General features: G+C 34.5%; 2 protein-coding genes across 4 annotated transcripts in view; both read right to left on the bottom strand.

Annotated features, from left to right (window-relative positions):
• Positions 1 to 60: 60 nt before the first annotated feature.
• LOC128670741 (probable RNA-binding protein 46) lies at positions 61 to 4,044 on the bottom strand. Its single transcript, XM_053746690.2, has 4 exons — positions 3,272 to 4,044; positions 1,779 to 2,275; positions 1,319 to 1,526; positions 61 to 881 (listed from the first exon to the last, which is right to left on the bottom strand). The coding sequence occupies exons 1-4, from the start codon at positions 3,950 to 3,952 to the stop codon at positions 708 to 710; spliced, it is 1,560 nt and encodes a 519-aa protein (XP_053602665.1). The 5' UTR covers positions 3,953 to 4,044; the 3' UTR covers positions 61 to 707.
• Positions 4,045 to 5,593: 1,549 nt separating this feature from the next.
• Positions 5,594 to 19,492, bottom strand: part of MFS9 (Major Facilitator Superfamily Transporter 9) — a 29,613-nt gene continuing 15,714 nt past the window's right edge. For all 3 annotated transcript variants that reach the window (XM_064436024.1, XM_053746692.2, XM_053746691.2), the window contains exons 2-11: positions 18,809 to 18,989; positions 16,514 to 16,632; positions 15,530 to 15,644; positions 14,690 to 14,864; positions 13,938 to 14,038; positions 12,637 to 12,793; positions 9,939 to 10,111; positions 9,242 to 9,345; positions 8,415 to 8,535; positions 5,594 to 7,467 (exon numbers count right to left, since the gene is read on the bottom strand). In XM_064436024.1, the coding sequence (XP_064292094.1) occupies positions 7,264 to 7,467; positions 8,415 to 8,535; positions 9,242 to 9,345; positions 9,939 to 10,111; positions 12,637 to 12,793; positions 13,938 to 14,038; positions 14,690 to 14,864; positions 15,530 to 15,644; positions 16,514 to 16,632; positions 18,809 to 18,856 (1,317 nt within the window). In that variant the 5' untranslated portion in view covers positions 18,857 to 18,989 and the 3' untranslated portion in view covers positions 5,594 to 7,263. The remainder of the gene's footprint in view (positions 7,468 to 8,414; positions 8,536 to 9,241; positions 9,346 to 9,938; positions 10,112 to 12,636; positions 12,794 to 13,937; positions 14,039 to 14,689; positions 14,865 to 15,529; positions 15,645 to 16,513; positions 16,633 to 18,808; positions 18,990 to 19,492) is intronic.

Here is a 19,492-nt window from a genome sequence, read left to right as displayed (position 1 = left end):
AACCATTATTCAAAAAGGATCTGTATCCTGGAAAAGGAGAATTCAAATATACACGTCAAATTTGTAAACAAGTATTTATTTAAGTTCAGTCTTATAACTATAGAAAAAATACCTATGAAAAATAAACTGTAGTAGGTAAGTAAACTATGAGAAAATGTCTAAAACAAAATAACAGCTCTTTTCTCTGAATATACTAGAGTATAAGCACAAGCAAGCGCCGTGAGTTTAACTTATTTTAAAGTAAAAAACAATGCTGTCAAAATAAGTAACTATCAATAGTAACTGGGTTACATAAAATAGACAAATCAACTTTTACATTCTCTATAAAACGTCAAATTCTGCTAATTATGATCAAAGGAAATCAAGAAAGGTATCTGCAATTGCGCGTCCTTAAATTTACTAAGTCAAAATACATCTATTTTTTAACAATTCTGGTCAGAAAACGAAGGTTAACTTAAAAAATATATAACATCAAATATAAATTTAAAACACTTCCACCGTTTCAACTAGAACAATCACTGAAATTGTTTTTTGTTTGTTCAAAAACAAAAAATCAATTTCATGCCTAATTTTCTCAACAACTAGAAGTACCTATCAAAAACAAAACTTTTATTAAGAGCAATTGAAGTAAAATCTTCACTTTATTTTTAAAATAAAGTTAAAATTTCAATGTTTTAGTCAGTGTTAGTGTTGCCAACTAAAATAATTCAAACTGTTCGCCAAATAGTAGGTACTGTGACGGGGATGGCAGATTGTGGACGCGAGTACAAGGCAGAATAATCGTAAGGCATGGGGACGCAGCTGGGCATCGGTGGCAACACGGGCTGGTAAACTGGCTGCACGGCTGCGGCTGAACGTTGCACGGCGTCAACACGAAACATCTAAAGAAAAAAAAAGAAATTCAATTCTGGCGCTGACGGCAGGTTGCGATGCGGGAAATTTAAATTGCTTAGGTATTTGAACTTAGGTACTTTAGCTATGTTCCAAACTGAAACCTTGTTGGAAGTAGATTGAAGACTTTAAAATAATTACAGAGTTGAACTTAAAAGGGCAAGTTCATGTGCTGCTGGTGAAGGAAAATATCGTGAAGGTTGGTTGTTACTAGCTACCAGAATCTCAATCTGAAAAAGTCCTACGGTAGGATTATTTTCCGATTGAGATTCTGGAGAGTGCATATTAAAACTGGACAAATCTCGCAGAAAGTTTTGAAAACTCTGATGGTAAGGCTGTGTTTTGTCGATTTACGACAACCACGGCAGGATATGTAGTCCTATTCTAGGGCGGAACCACACGCAACTCTATCTAAATATCATCTCACCTTAATGTAATGCAGCGCGGTCTCGGCAGCCTCTATTTGCGCCTGCTGCAGCGAGAAGCAGGGCTGCGTCACCAGCGGCCCGATGCGCTGCGGGGAGCTCATCAGAGGCAGCCCTACGTGCGGGAGCTCCACGCGCCCGATCCAGACCTCTGCGCCGCTGGGGTTGACGCACTTCTGGTAGTCGAACACTGGTGGCGCCCACATATATCTGTAATAGATCACAATGTGTTTATCTTTCCAATTTTACTTTCAGAAACAATTTGAAATCATACAAAATTATTTATTAGGCACACGACCCCAACCTATAGCCAGACACTATGGAGAGTAGAAAACTTATGGTACTTATCTAATATAGGTATAATAAGTAACTAAAAGATATAATAAGCTAATATAATCAATAGAGGAAATTTTTTGAGGCAAGTATACAGATAGGACAATAAAATTAAACTAAAAATTTTACCTTTTGCACATAGCGTCAAGTTTAGCAGGAGCCATAGAGTAGCTGTCCTTTGTTATAGCAAAGCTTGGGTATGGCAATGCCTTCAATTCTGGAGAGCCACAAGTAGAGCCCGCATACCCTGAGCCAATACCCTCATCTTCCTTCGGAGAGTACGCATATTCCTTCTTGTCTAAATGCTGTTTGTAAAGCATAAGAGTTTGATTCAAATCAAGACTATTATTAAACTTCGCATTACCCTTAGTCATTTTCTGAATACGGTAGACTTCACGGTCAACGGGCTTAGCCCAACGTATTTCAATATTACTACCATCAATTTCACAATTCTGTAATTTCGTCATTGCTCGCTCAGCATGCTCTCGCTCATAGAAATGTATAAAAGCATAGTCATAGATCTTTTTTACACGTTCTATTTTTGCACCGATTGCATTTTCGAATACAGTCTGTATTGTCTGTGGTGTAGTTCTGATAAGGAAGTTGCGGGCGTAGAGAACTTTTACCTGCAATGTATTAATTTTTATCTTACAAATTAACATCCCTGAGGGGGTATACAGAGCCTCGCATAATCTAAACTACATTAAAAATTTAAAAAATCTTGACATACATAACTTAAGTTTGAGGCTTAACTAAACCTAGTTTCAATTAAAAGTTCCTACACCTCTGCATCAAATGTAGCTAAGTTCTTATAAAAATAGAAACTATGCTTATATAAATATGAAACTAATCTAAACAAGTCGATATTTGATCATCCTATCTCATAGCATAAGCAATGATCTGCTTGCTTAGTAAATAAATAAGTTTTAAGGCACAAGTCCAAAAGATGCAAACATAACAGATGAGCATCTAGTGTGTACTGCAAAAGTTATAAGTAGGTAAGTACTTGTCTCAAAAAATATTTCGGTTTCGCAAGCACAATCAGATTGAGTAAAAGTTTATTACAAGATTTGTAAGGTACAAGAACAGGTAAACAAGTCTCGACTCATCTTTTATATTCGAGGACCAAGTTTTAAAACATAACAAAAAGTTGCTGCACTACAACTACCACCCACTATGCCTTAGGTACCCCCTGTATAAGAGTTAAAGCCGCATGATAATACAATGATAAATGCGTTGGAATAAATGGAATTAAACAAGTTTCAAGTGAAGAGAAAACTAAAATAATACAGATAACATTTGGCTGAGAAGAAGATTTATAATTTCAAGTATGAACAAGAATTGGAGAACTGTACAGGTGGCCGCATACCAAATTATATTGATCTGAATGGGTAATACTTGAATTTGCAAGAAATGAAAGTACCTATTATATAGAAAACTAACAGGACTTCCCAGAGCAGTAAGGCAAGGCAGCTTGTTCAGAATAGGTCTAATTTAATCTCTGTATAAAGAAGTACAAAGTATGTATAAGTATCTAGCAAAAAATACCTGGTAGGTACAAAAAATTGAAAAAAAAAATTCGCATGCGCCATGCACGAAGAAAATCGAAAGAAAATGCTTACCCTCCGCATTTGCTCGTCATCAACGTCTGGCTCCGGCTCCGCCCAGTCCACCATCAGGTCCTGGTCCCAGATCTTCGCACAGCCCGGCACCAGCACCCGCCTCGCCATCGCCGCAGCCCGGTGGCAAGTGAACTCCACGAACGCGAATCCACGATTCAGCCTTTTATCATAGCAATTCTTATACAGAATCACATCAACTATCCCCGATACTCTTCTAGACAACTCCTCAAGGACCTCCTCCTTAGTTTTGTCTTTCGGGATGTTTCCCACGAAAAGTCTGCAATTATCCACTGATTTCACCACTCCAATGTGTCTGCCAGATCTTATTTCGTATCCGTTCAGATCTTTAACAGCGCGATAGGCCTCCGCCCTGGTTGTGTACGTGACGAAAGCGTACCCTCTGTTTGAGCCGGAAAAGTCCATCATCAGTCGCAGTTCGTAGATTTTCCCAACTTTAGAGAAAATGGGTACCAGTTCATCCTCGAAGATTTCTCTGGGCAGCTTTCCTACGAAGACTTCGCAGCCTTTCGGCGGGGGAGCACCCAGCCATTGTGGAGGCGGTCCGAATTTTCTTTGCCCGTTGTGCTGAACTATCGGGTATCCAGTCTTCTCCATCAGGTCCAGGAGTTTGCAGGTCATGCCTCCGCCCCTTTTGTCGACAATCGCAAGAGTTTTCTCCATCTTTTAAATTCAAAATTGCGTCACACAGTACAGTCCAAAATCAAATGACGAAAAGCGGCTTCTCTAAAAGCCGGCTCTCTTTATACTTTGCCGACAAACGATACGCCGGCGCCGGGGTAGGGGACGTGACGTCACAGATTTCAAATTCGCGGCGTTTTCCACAACATTTTTCGTACTATTTATTCAAAATATTGATAGAAATTTGAAAATAAGTCTGCATTTTTGTGAATAAATAATAAAATAATTTATATTATATGTAGAATATTGATATATTTCTTGATATTTATGAAATTTTAAATAAAAGAGCGTTTTCGGGAATGAACAAAATCCCAAAACAAAATTAATAAATATTATTGGAATTAAAATAAAAATATCATTTAGTGAATATTTTAAATAAATTTGATTTTTTTTATTATTATTTTTTTATTTTTTTATTCGCGTTTAAAAACATTCATTCAACCACAATAGAACTTTCTTCAATCCGTTGCGTTGTAAGTCTTGTAGGTGAACAAATATATATGTTAATACCTACCTAGGTATAGAAGTAAATATAATATATTCAAAAATTTTATAAACTAAGTAATTAAAGAAAGTTTTGTAATTAAAAGATTAAGTTTTTACTATTTATTATAATTGAGACAAGGTTCTATCTTAGTTTACAAAACCGCTACAAGATGGCGGTCTAAATATTTTAGTCACAAATTATTACTTCCAATAATTTAACATTTATCCATGCAGTACAACAAATTACTTTAAACTACAGTTAAATAGAAGTATAAGCTAAAATCTAGATTTGGGCGTAGTTTTTTTTACCATAGAAGCACGAATTTCTTGTTACGCAGGAAAACTCGATATGCCTTCGTCTCTCATATATCGTGTTCCCAGTTGTATTCTTAGATTTGACGGCACATAGCCAAGAATACAACTTTTCTAAAGAATTCTTGTTCAAAATTGTATCACGTACCTATCCTGTTTACTGGTGCAATAGTGTTTAATATAATACTTACTTTTATGCCGGCTCCACACTGTCGTCGAACAGTTTGCCAAACTTTTATCAGCTATTTCGTCCCTTAGTCGCGTCATACGACAGTTTGGGAGGATTTACAGTGGTCAGTAAGAATCATATTCTCTGACAATGTAAAATTGTCCGTCATAACAGCTGCTCATAATTCCAAGCTAAATTAACTTAAATCTTAATTTAGCTTGGGATTATGAGCTGCTGTTGCGATGTATGACAAAATTAGGTAAGGTGTTAGATCTAGTGCGAAAGCCAGATTTTTTGTTATAGTGTTAAAGTATTTTACTCTGATTCTCTCGAAGGCAGGGAAAAATAATCTGCAAATAGGAAGTTTTGGTCTGAATTGCTTGCCTTTTATACTATGAGAACATCCATAACTAATATTAAAACCCGAAAGCAAGTTTGTTTTAACCAATTTTTTTTTTAATTTTGCAAACATATAGTTTTATGTACGGAGAAGGACATAGGGTATCTTTCATCCCGGAAAAATAACTGCTTCCGTGAGAAATCATGCGGGAGAAACCGCAGGAAAAAGCTAGTATATAATGTATACTATACAATATGTATTTTTACATTACACAGGTCTCGCTCTGAACTCTTGGTCTATAAAGAAATAAACAGAATTGCAAAATCAATCAAGCTTATATTTATCATAAAATAAAAATCACTTGTACAAAATAGCGACTGATATTTTTGTCATATCACTAGCAAATATTCCCTGTTACAATAATATATTTACGTTTAAACACTATATATTTGATTAACCATGTCGTGGCTTATCTTATTATTATTGACTGTGTGATGGTGATTTGTAAATGTGATGTATATTCTTAACATTCTTTGACACTGGCTGAAAATTTAGTAGTAAGTGTTGAGTATAAATATAGTAATATGTACTGCCGAGTATAAATATATTAATAATTTTCTATATAATTTATGATATATCAATTCATGGGTGTTAGTTCCTATAAATATTGAAAATTATTTTATTTATTTTTATTTTATAAATTTTGTATATTGTCTTTACGCAAATAATCGTGCTAGCGTCACTGTTGAAAATCTGTTTGGGTCATAATTAAGTGACTGCATTAAATATATGTTAATGATAGAAATCTATGGTGGAAATACACAAAAAAAAAACAATTACTTAAATTTTAAGGAAGAGATTAAAACAGGTACGTAAAAAGTGTAGACGATTTACAATCCAGTACAATTATACCTACATACATATATACCTACCCTGTTATTCATAAAAAAATTGAAGCGTACTTTAAGTTAAAAGTATGTATTGTCTCTTTCTGTCTATATCAAATATTATAAAGTGCGACAGTGACAAAACATACTTTAGCTTAAGGTATACTTCAACTGTTTTATGAATAACGGAGATAGAATACATAACGGTAAATATCGCATCCAATACACAAAATATACAGACACTTATCACAATAGGCAAAGGTTCAATATAATTAATGCAAAATTTACACATACATTAGATAATTTACTATTTTATATAACTTACAATCTAAATCTAGGAACTTATACATACATTTACAAATACAGAAAATTACATATTTGTTTCAATTTTTATTTATGTAAGAGCTCTTTATATTCCTAAATAGAATAAAGTTTAAATTAGCTTGACGCAGTGCATAAACGAATAATAGTAATTTCAATTTGTTTATATAAAGAGGTTAGTTTGTAGCTTTATATGACGAATATGACGTGAAAAAGTGCCTGTGAAGGCCTAATTTCTGAATGATTTGATTTTGATTTTACAAAGATGAGCAATAACATGATTCTTTATCTCTTTCGCACATAAACAAAAGAAAAATATATGTCGTATATCTATATTATAAATTATTTAAAAATAAATGTTAGCTTAAACAATCATCTTAACATAACAGATCCGTATGAAATTTACTAAAAATAAAGGGTATTTTTTTCTAATAGGAGAAAAGTATAGCATCTAAAAATATATTTCTCTCAAACATTTGAGCATAATTTTGTGATTTGCGATCATACATTTGAATATTTTGTAAAAAAAACAGATTAAATTGTTTAAAATCCTTTGAAAAATGATTTTTGGAAAAAAAACAACACACGAAAGTAAAATTTGAAAAGTATAGCAGGCCGGATAAAACTGATAAGTAAAGCTATACAAAAATCTAGAATAAATATAATAAATTCTCGTTTCATCACCAGTTGGCGCCACTGTAGAACGAAGCCTGTCACTTAATGCGGTATTAAAAGGCTTCAATACAAATCATTCATTATACGCCATTATGTAATTTTTTTACATCTCCGAATGGTCCAAAGCTTTATTATCATAACCTCTAATCGTAGTGACAGAGGCGCCATCTGTGTCGAAACTAGCGTCGGAGTCGGGTTCAATGACCCAGTTTTGTTTCTCAGCGGACGCGAATATACCATAGACTATCGCTCCCACCAGATAGATGGCGCTGGAGATGAAGAACACGATGCGCCATTCTTCAGCCGTCTGCAAAAAGCAAAGTTATATTTCATTTATGTAACTTTATTATAATCGAATATTACAGTCCATACGAATCTCCGTTTTGTAACAAAGCTATTTATAGATATTTGTTGAGAAACGCCTAGTTTTGACTAGCTTTAACTAAATTTCATATTAAATTTCGATTCCCTTTTTATCACAATCTCTAATTGGCACAAGAAATGCAACAAGTATGATATAATATTACATTCTATTATAGTATTATCGTAGATTGCTGCTAAATATGTGTGACCTGCAAAATTCTGGGGGGTTACCACGAAACATAAACCACGCAGCATAAACAGCACGTCATTGCGTCCACACGTCCTCTCTTTTTATACTTGATATAGGAAAGAGACAGGACGTTAGTAACGTGACATATTTGTACATTTCCATCGTGGTAAGTGATTTATATTAATTTGTTAGGACACAATAGGGTAGTTAAAAGGGTCAGAGAATTGTAAAAAAAATATATATAATCTAGGTAAAATATATATATTTAGGCTCATTATGATAATTCATAGACTGTAACAGTGCAGCTGGATCATTTACGAAGTTTTAATCTTGGTTGGAAAGTCCCAATTTCAAAAAGTATGAATTATAGCAACAAACTCGGTCGAGTTTGTCAAATCATAAGAAGCTAAAATTTTGTAACATCTTTTATGAAATCATTCAAGAAGTCATCACTATTAACGTATTATTTAATGCAGCTGTCGAACAAACATATCTTTCTCCGCGAACTTCAGCACGTTGTGACGTCACTTATTCGCGTCATTGTGTGTATGGTATTTCTGTCACATCTTTGAAAGTATTGTCATTATCACAGTCATTTTTTCACTGGTGTTTCTAATGATCTGGTGTTCCTAATAATATAAGTTCCTTGGAATAGTCATCAAAACAAAAAAAAATGTTATCAAGCCTACTAAGCTTCATACCTTGTTAGTGACGATGGCTCCAGCCAGCGGCGGACTGATTATGCCGGGTAGAGTGGCCACAGTGTTGGACAGACCCATCAACACGCTAGCGTGCGGCGGCGCTATGTCCAGGTGGTTTACACTGGACATTACAATACTACTATTATTAATCGTCCTAATAAGTGTTCGTCCAAACAAAAAGGGACCTTATGGCGGCTAGCACTTAGATATATAATGCCGTTGTTCCAATACAAAACAACGGCATTATAGACCTTAATGCTAGCCGCGATAAGGTCGCTTTTGATTTGGACTAACACATATAGAATCACAAAGCACATTATCTAATCTATACTATTATTATAAAGAGGTAACCGTTTGTGAGTTTGTATGTTGGAGGCGGGTAATCGCCGAAAATGCCGAATCGATTTCAAAAATTCTTTCACCATTAGGAAGGTACATTATCCAATATTGCTATAGGCTATATTTTATCTCAAAATTCCCACGGGAGCGAAGCCCCGGGCAACATCTAGTACTAGATATAGTATGTACAGTAACTATTCCTAAAGTAATAATATATTAAAACTAGAGTGAAACTAGTTTAAATTTGCTTAGTTTAAAATTTGTTTATACCTATGTATAGTTATTATAAATGCTTATTTTACACAATTAATTATTGCCAGAATAACAAATTAAAATCATAATATACTTAAACCTTCCTCATTACACTATTTATTGGTGAGAACCTCACAAAAATCCGTCTGGTAGTTTTTGAGCTTATCGCGTTCACACAGACAGATAGATGCAAGAGGGGGAGTTATTTTTAATAAAGATACATTTAAGTATATTACCTGAATCCAGACCAGGCGAACCCTCCCAAACCAACAGCTATAGTGAGGCACACTACACAACTAACTATTGTTGTGGAGTATCCTGCAGCCACCATAAATATAGTCTGCAATTCATAAATAATAATAAATATTTACGGACAAATCACACAAATTGAGTTGGCCCCAAAGTAAGTTCGAGATATTTGTCTTATGGGATACAAACTCAACGACACTGTGTTTTATAACATACACACAATATAGACAAACATAGAAGACCCAGGTCAATCTGAAATAGTTGATTTTCCATGTTGACCTGACCGGGGATCGAACCCGGAACCTCCAGTGTAGCAGTCCGGCATGATGACCATTAGCCCACGTAGGTCGTGAAATGGACGTTGCATTTTTATTGACACCTGTCAAAACTGTCATTTGGACTTTTGGCTGCAAATTTCAATTTATTGCCAATAAAAAAAAATAAAATATTTCGAATCACGTAATGTTGACGTTATGCGATAATTTGTACGAAGTTCAATAAATTTAATTCATGCAAATATTATAAATGCGAAAGCCTTATCTGTCACAGTCGAACCACTGAACCGATTTTGATAAAATTTTGCAAATATAGATAAATGGCTTACGTTCAAACATAGGTTTCGATTTTATCAATTTTTTCCCGCAGTAGTTAGATTGTCTAATCCTCATGGTGGGCAACACAGACCTGCGCCAAGAAGGCCCCGCAGTTGAAGAGCTTGCGCACGCTGGTGGTGGAGAGCGCGCGCGCGCGCACGAGGCGGTCGGCGGCGAGCCCCGCCAGCGGCAGCGCGCTCGCCAGCGCTGCGTACGGCACCGCCGACACCCAGCCCGTTTGCGATGTCTCGAATTTGAACACGTCTACAAATTATACTAAGTATAATGTATAAGGGAAATTATACAATGTATAAGGTGGAAATTATACAATGTATAAAGTGGAAATTATACAATGTATAAGGTGGAAATTATACAATGTATAAGGTCGAAATTATACAATGTATAAGTTGGAAAATATACAATGTATAAAGTGGAAATCATACAATGTATAAGGTGGAAATTATACAATGTATAAGGTCGAAATTATACAATGTATAAGTTGGAAAATATACAATGTATAAAGTGGAAATCATACAATGTATAAGGTGGAAATTATACAATGTATAAGGTCGAAATTATACAATGTATAAGTTGGAAAATATACAATGTATAAAGTGGAAATCATACAATGTATAAGGTGGAAATTATACAATGTATAAGGTCGAAATTATACAATGTATAAGTTGGAAAATATACAATGTATAAAGTGGAAATCATACAATGTATAAGGTGGAAATTATACAATGTATAAGGTCGAAATTATACAATGTATAAGTTGGAAATTATACAATGTATAAAGTGGAAATCATACAATGTATAAGGTGGAAATTATACAATGTATAAGGTCGAAATTATACAATGTATAAGTTGGAAAATATACAATGTATAAAGTGGAAATCATACAATGTATAAGGTGGAAATTATACAATGTATAAGGTCGAAATTATACAATGTATAAGTTGGAAAATATACAATGTATAAAGTGGAAATCATACAATGTATAAGGTGGAAATTATACAATGTATAAGGTCGAAATTATACAATGTATAAGTTGGAAAATATACAATGTATAAAGTGGAAATCATACAATGTATAAGGTGAAAATTATACAATGTATAAGGTCGAAATTATACAATGTATAAGTTGGAAAATATACAATGTATAAAGTGGAAATCATACAATGTATAAGGTGGAAATTATACAATGTATAAGGTCGAAATTATACAATGTATAAGTTGGAAAATATACAATGTATAAAGTGGAAATCATACAATGTATAAGGTGGAAATTATACAATGTATAAGGTCGAAATTATACAATGTATAAGTTGGAAAATATACAATGTATAAAGTGGAAATCATACAATGTATAAGGTGGAAATTATACAATGTATAAGGTCGAAATTATACAATGTATAAGTTGGAAAATATACAATGTATAAAGTGGAAATCATACAATGTATAAGGTGGAAATTATACAATGTATAAGGTCGAAATTATACAATGTATAAGTTGGAAAATATACAATGTATAAAGTGGAAATCATACAATGTATAAGGTGGAAATTATACAATGTATAAGGTCGAAATTATACAATGTATAAGTTGGAAATTATACAATGTATAAAGTGGAAATCATACAATGTATAAGGTGGAAATTATGCAATGTATAAATTGGAAATTATACAATGTATAAGATGGAAATTATACAATGTATAAAGTGGAAATTATACAATGTATAAAGTGGAAATTATACAATGTATAAGGTGGAAATTATACAATGTATAAGGTCGAAATTATACAATGTATAAGGTGGAAATTATACAATGTATAAGTTCGAAATTATACAATGTATAAGTTGGAAATTATACAATGTATAAAGTGGAAATCATACAATGTATAAGGTGGAAATTATACAATGTATAAATTGGAAATTATACAATGTATAAGGTGGAAATTATACAATGTATAAAGCGAAAATTATACAATGTATAAGGTGGAAAGTATACAATGTATAAGGTGGAAATTATACAATGTATAATATGGAAATTACATAATGTATAAGGTGCAAATTATACAACGTATAAAGTGGAAATTATACAATGTATAATGTGGAAATTATATAATGTATAAGATGCAAATTATACAATGTAGAAATTATACAAAGTGTAATTTCCAGTTAAAAAAAAATAAAAATATTTATTGCGTAAATAAGTTACAATAAATCGTGTCGTTATGGGAATCTCTTTTTAAGCAGGAAAACTTCTTAGTATTCACTAAAATGTGGCGGTGGAGCATCAATAATGTGGTCGTGATTTACAGTCACAGGTCCTTTCAGCGCAGGAATTCTACACGACATTACACTACCTTAACTAATAACTGTTTAGGAGCTAACAGTTATTGCAATGTAATTTATTGAAATTTAATTATTATTATTTTAATCAGCAATGTTTGTTAAAAATGAATTCTCAAATTTAATAATTAATAGCAAGTTAATATATATATAGAATGTTATGCACGTCTGTCATCAATGTAAACACTAGGCACGCTTCTCAACGCCGTGACTGCTCAACTACCTTGCGTGGATATATACCATGATAATTTGAGACGATTTTTGTGTGCGTGTATAAATTATTTCTCATATAATAATAATTAATGTACCTATATTGTATATTTTTGCACGCCAACTGTTAGTGCAGTGAGTGACTTTAATTAATTAATAAATAAAGAAATAAATACATTATGTCGTTGATGTGTCCTAATAAATATATATATATAAATAAGCACGTACCTTTCATAAAAGTGGGCAGGAAGGTGAGCAGCGTGTAGAAGCCCCAGTTCTCGCTGAAGTGTGCGCACACGATGGCCCACACCGCACTTGACGTCAACATGGCGCGCCACGGGTGTCGGATCTGGGACCCTACCACCGCTTGGGTGCCGCGGGAATCCTACGTGATATAATTATTGTTTACTCGTAATGCCTACACATTGTCGCGATACAGTTCGCCATGTTTTGGAGGATTCGGCATACATTGTTGGTTTTTCATTGCGGTAATTAAAAGGTCTCATACAAACAACGCAATGTTCGTGCAAAAATTTGAACTTGGCGCTAGTGTTTGGCTAGATAGAGCCTTAAATGAACGCATTCGTTCAATAAAATATGAAAACTATCCGCAGGTTCCTCACGATGTTTTCCTTCACACATGTCATATTACTGATAAAAAATTATACATAAATTTATATTTAAAAAATGGTAAGCCCTTCTGGCATAATAGGGACCAACACTGTTTCAATGAGTTTCTTTCGGCATTTCTTCTCAGCAGTGGTCGTTTAGAAATGCTAGTAGTTTGTAGCTTTGGTAAACATCATTTAATTTAGAATATGACGTGAAAAAGTGCCTGTGAAGGCCTAATTTCTGAATAAATGATTTGACTTTGATTTTGATTTTACAGGAAACAAGTATTCGTCTGTGAGAACGACTATACATGAGATAGATTGATATGCAAACTAACGTGGCACGAGTAGGATTCCAACCTGGGACCATTCGATCAACAGGCGGCGTCTTAAACATTACACCACCACCGCTTCCAATAAAGAAGGCAAAAGTGCCAAAATAGTTGTGTGTGTTTCATTATATAATAGTTGCGTGTGACCACGACCGTCAGCCATGAGGAATAGGTCAGCTATGAAGAAGGAAAAAATATATTTTTTTATATTAATTATATAGTAACACGACAATTTTTGGTATTGGTAACAATTGTAAAGTATTATTTATAATACATAATTGCAAACGTATAATGTTGATTGTGAATTTTATGTAAATGTTTTTATGTATTTTTGAAGACCTCCGTGGCCTAATGGTCATCAAGCCGGACTGCTACACTGGAGGTTCCGGGTTCGATCCTCGGTCAGGTCAACATGGGAAATGATCTTTTTCAGATTGATCTGGGTCTTGGATGTTTATCTATATATTTTGTATGTTATAGAATATAGTATCGTTGATTTAGTATCCCATAACACAAGTTTCTAACTTACTTTGGGGCTAGCTCAATCTGTGTGATTTATAAAAGAAAAACACAGTTTTGATTGTACCTGTATATACTTCAGTTCGGCTGGAGTTATATGAGGGTCTTTTTCCGGTGATTCCTTTACCACCAGCCACCACAATGTTGTCCAGACCAGGCCCATTATACCTGAGGACAAAAATGAAGTTACGTCTAAACATTTACAACGTACAGGTTATAATATTATGTAAATACATACTGGTATCAAACGCAAAAACTCCTAAAGACTACTTGGGTACATCAAAACAAACAACTTTTATTCTACGAGTTTTCGTGATTCGGTAGTTTTTTTTTCATATAAAAAAATACAATCCAATTTGCGAATCTACACATCTTGACTCTATGTAATAGCCAAGCAACACGAGACAGTACAGTAGCTTTATGTAGCGGAATCGAATATAGAGTTTTATAGAAACGACATTCAAACTAAAAGAAGGAAATTTTTGTATTTATTACGTTTAGACAAAAAATACGTATAACAAAAGATGTTAAGTCTCTATGAACCTTATGCGCCTTTGGAAGGTTATGCGTTAGATACCAGTAACCCTGTATATGTAAAAAATAGACAAAAATGCATGATCGATTAAAAGATTAATCTTTGACCTCATACGTATATTTCTAGAAATGAAGGAATAACATTTTTGTTCTTTCTATCAAAGTAATTGTAACAAGTTTATTTGTTAGACAAATTAAAAAACCCCCGACTTTCAATATTCATTTCGCTACAACTTTTGGGACTTAAACACCAAAAATACATACGTATACGAGAAAGAAACTCACCAAAAACATAAAATATGCCGGGCCATCCCGTGTAATTAGCTAACAGAGAACTGACGGGCATAGACACGACCGTGCCAACATAGCTGCCACTGAAGGCAAAAGTCGCGAGTCTAGCTCGTTCCTCGCTCGGCGCCCAGCGCGACCACACTGCGTGGATACAGGGATACGTCACACCCTGAAAAAAAAAAGCATTTTATAAAAATGACACGTGTTATTGTAGTCAGATCTTGTGACAAAAAAAAATCACAAGGCGTGACAAAAAAAAAATCATATCCGTACAGTAAACCGTTCAGGAGACCCCCTCGTCGGGGGCCGATCCTGTGTTAACCATCTGGTCATGCTTATCATAATAATGTCAACATAAATTCGCGGTGAACAACTAGTATTATAAATGCTAAAGGTATGTGTGTATGTATGTTTGTTTGTTTGTTACCTTTTTAAGCAAAATCTACTGGACGGATTGTTATGAAATTTGGTACACGGGTATAATATAACCAGAAATATATAGGTACATAGGGTAATTTTCTATGATGACGGTATTACCAATTTAATTAATTGTTTAATTGACCGAGCGAGCGAAGTGAGCGAGATCTACTATTCGTCTTGGACAAAAATATATTTTTTGCATATATGTATGATTGTAACGCGATAACTTTCGAATCAATTTTGATGAAATTTAAAAGATATGTAGGATCTGCCAATATAATTTTTAAGTTCGTGGGGGCAACAAAATCGGTTAAGCCGTTTTTGTAATATTCACAATTTTGTAAAACAATATTGTGTTCGCGAGGTCTAATTTCGCGGCGTACAATTAGTTTACATTTAATTATTTTTTAATACCTCGAACAGTCCTTCCACGACCCTGACAGCAATAAGTAGGCCAGTGCTGGTGTACGCTAGAGGTGGCGTCAGGAGCGTCAGCAACGACGTCGCGCCGATACCTATGGCAAACACCCTGGAAACAAAAACATCTATGCATCCCTTGTCGTTTTCTCGTACAGTCAAGTGCACATCAAGTTACCCTTAATAGAATATGGAATGGTAATAAGGGTGATTTCTTATATTTATTTACACATAGAAAAAAAAAGGAACAGTTAAGTAATTACGTGTTAGGAAAATTAGTACAAGGTGCTAATCTTATTTCAGACTAGCTTCTGCTCGCGGCTTCGTCGATTCGAGTGAAGGTGAAGGTAAGTATATAATGTACTTATGTAACACAAACTCAAGTTGACAACAAGTTTATTTTTTAGACAAATTAAAAGACCCGATTTTCAATATTCATTTCGCTACAACTTTTGAAAGGGCCGAACCGATTTTCATGAAACGTAGCTAAGAACACTCGGGATAAAATTATCTATGACACAAAAAAAAAAACTATAAACGAAAATCGGTTCATCTGTTTGGGTGCTACGATGCCACAGACAGATACAAAGATACACAGACACGTTACACTTTTACAGACGCATTAAAAAAATGACAGAATGACAAGGACATTTCGCTCGGCAACCAAATTGGAAAAGTAATTTTCTCGTTTTTGTTCAACAGCAACGACGACCTGAAGAAGTATGTACAGTACAGTATATAGTGTACAGTGACAATGTGAGACAGCACAACATTTAAGAAATGATTTCGATTTTATATATGTTGTTAAATATGAAGTAAGAAACAAAAATCGACGAAAAACGACAATTACTTTATAATATCATATATATAAGATAACTTATTCTTGGCTAAATGTGTGCGGACCATGTAAGACGTGAAACTTAACTTAAAACCTTAGACCAAATGAAATACGGTTAATCAGTGTTACAGAACGGAACAAACCTGTTACCTCCTATTTTAGCCGCGAGCCATCCTCCCGGAAGCTGAGTCACTATGTACCCGTAGAAGAAAGAACTGAGGACCAGGCCTTTAGTCCGGGAGCTCCAGTCGAATTCTGGAACCTGAAAAAAAAAACGTGTTTTGAAATAAATCAAATTTTTTAAAATCTAATGTAATAATGGTAACACTGATTTCGTTATATTGAAGTTGTCCAAAAGACTGTTTACAAAGGTATAGCTAACAGCGTGTGGACACTAGATGGCGCTGTGTATACTGTAAGGCGGCGCTAAATGCTAATAAAAAAACTTGGCTGTAAAAACACTAGATGGCGCTGTGTGTATTTTAAATGCGCTATGGACATTTTAATTCGACTATCCCAATCACATTTTAAAGAAAAAACCGCTGTTCCCGCGGGAATTTAAGCGGTGGGTAAACCGCTAGTTCAAAATAAGTTATACGTATATAACGTATATACGTATATAATACGTATTATGTTTATATTTCTTCAGGAAGCTACATATATATATTGAAAATTCCTGCATTATCGAACTTGCTAACTTTATTCATATATTCAGTTTCATAATTGAAATAGTTACAGTATGCCGACGTGACTTTAAACTTTGGTAGTGATTAAAATTTAAAGCCAGCGAGTATTATTACACTAACTACTCCTATTAATTGTGTTATATTTACAGGGCATAGTAAAGTAATATAATCTCCAATCTTATGTCTATAATTTTATTTAGATACCTAGTAATCATTACATTGTTTTAAATTCTCTGGTCCGTCTCGCTCTCGATAGAATTTTAAATTATTTATTTCTGGCCACCGGCGTATCGCAGCGCAGACTGGCAGGGTCGCCATGTAACGATGTGAGTAGTGATTGATTCGACCAATATCTGCTTTCGTTTTTTTTTTTCAAATATCAAGAGTGTAAAATTGTTTCTATATTTCCGTTTCAATCTATTTTATTTTCATTATTGCCAGCTGAGTACATAATACAGCTTCACATGTTATTACTAATTTGTCATGTAGAAAATATATTATTTCTAAGCTAAAAATGTATTGCACCAAGCTTGACCTAATTCCCAATTTAAGCCTGTGAAAAGCTCATTGGTACACACTTTTTCACTCTATGCTCCGTAATAAAATAGGGGCAACATCCATAAATAAGTTGACATACGTCCCTAGTACACTCACACGATTATACCGGATCACATTTTTATAACCTCTCGAATCTGGATTTCACAACCCTATTAAACTGAGACCGTTTAAATTTCGACTCTATTACATGTGACATAAAATCAAATGTGACACACTTGGTCAGTTTGCTTTGGATATTGTAAATCGTTCAAGAGTAGAAGTTAATCCCAAGACATAAGTTTTATTGTTCCGTAGCAAGCTTGGTGCATTACGAAGTTTGATATTAATAAAAATTTATTGTTCTTACACCGGGTCCGACGTGCGATATGGTTGGACAATTTTATAGTTTACGGTTTGATGCCTTTTCCAATAATTCCAAATGGTTTATGATTGAAAAATCTAGATTTCCATTTAGGATACTTGAAATTCATAAAACAATTTATGTGCATCATTCCAGCCTACATCAACTCAGTGCTGGGTATAGCTTCCTCCTACCTCCCTCTTTTCGCGTTAATCCTACGGTCCAGTGCCAGCCGCATCCATCACTTTCACGTAAGCCAAACCTGACCAGCAGCTGGTTCAACCAGTCTTTGTCCCTGTCTCGGCCACACTCCGTCACTTTTTTGGTGCTAAAAGGGGCATCGAGCTTGGACTTTTAAGCACTTCCATACTGTTCCAGCATGGTTTTTAGAGGCTCTGTATCGGTTCGAGAAGTTGACCCTCAAGGTAGACATGTTGAAGAAATCAATGAACTTGACGACTTTGAAGTGAGGTTTGTACTTTGTCTATCCCTATCTTCTCATTTAATTTTTGCAGTACATAAATATGTATAGTTTAATATGATTATGTGTAATAAGCCTTATTGTCATTGGCTTTTTAAATCAACATTGTTAATCTGTTTTTGGCTGCCACAGGACAGGCTTGCAGCCTAGTGTGGTGTCAACTGGTAAATTATTTTTATATACGTGCAAGTTTATTAATAAATCATTCATTCATACATGATTTTTGACTAGGTACTTGTATACTTACGTAAATGTTCCGTTGTCAAGTTTGGCTACCAGAGGCTCTGTGAGATTTTTTCTATAACTATGCCTCAGGGCATAGACATTGAAAAAGCCAACAATATTGATCTTTGACTAGTGTATACCTACTCACATATACAACTGTTCCGTTTTCAAGCGTGGTTTTCAGAGGCTCTGTCATGGCGACCACGGCGACTGAGAGGTTGACCCTCAGGGCATACACATTGAAGAAGCCGAAGAATGCCAGCAGCGCCACGACGATCCGCCTTCGTCGCCAAAAGTACCATTTGCCTGTCTGTTCTTTTGTTTGTTCCCTGAAACAACGGGAAATAAAGTGTTATTTATTAACCCCGTATATGCTGCAGTCAGAAGAGAGACCAAATGTCAGATATGTTAACTGAGGATGTTAAAGACAATAAATGTATGGCAATTATTAAGGTTGTACAAAGGTACAGGTAGACTAAATGAGTCGCTGCCAATTTAGGGTAATATCAGTTAAACCACACCCTAAAAATGGGGTCTCGGGGAACTGGGTGAATTGGTCCCAGAATGGGAGGACCAATCACACGTCTGGTTGCGCTTGCGTCCTCATACAATCAAGAATAAATAGTATTTTCCTTTTGCAAAAAGCCTTAATACTACAAACCTTGCAGCGCTGTTTCAGCAGTCTGGTCATATACCAGTTCTAGGGCATACGTTTAAAAGGGAGGGAAAAATATTTTTATATGTAAATAATTTTTTTTTATATAACATACTTAATAATAACTTAAACCTGACTTTGATAGTAGACTTACAGCAAAAGCTAGTTTGTGTAAAT

Source organism: Plodia interpunctella, chromosome 6 (assembly GCF_027563975.2).
Source record: "Plodia interpunctella isolate USDA-ARS_2022_Savannah chromosome 6, ilPloInte3.2, whole genome shotgun sequence".
NCBI classification, from domain to species: Eukaryota; Metazoa; Arthropoda; class Insecta; order Lepidoptera; family Pyralidae; genus Plodia; species Plodia interpunctella.
The sequence above is the reverse complement of the archived record's forward strand: the minus strand, read 5'-3'. Positions and strand labels throughout refer to the sequence as shown.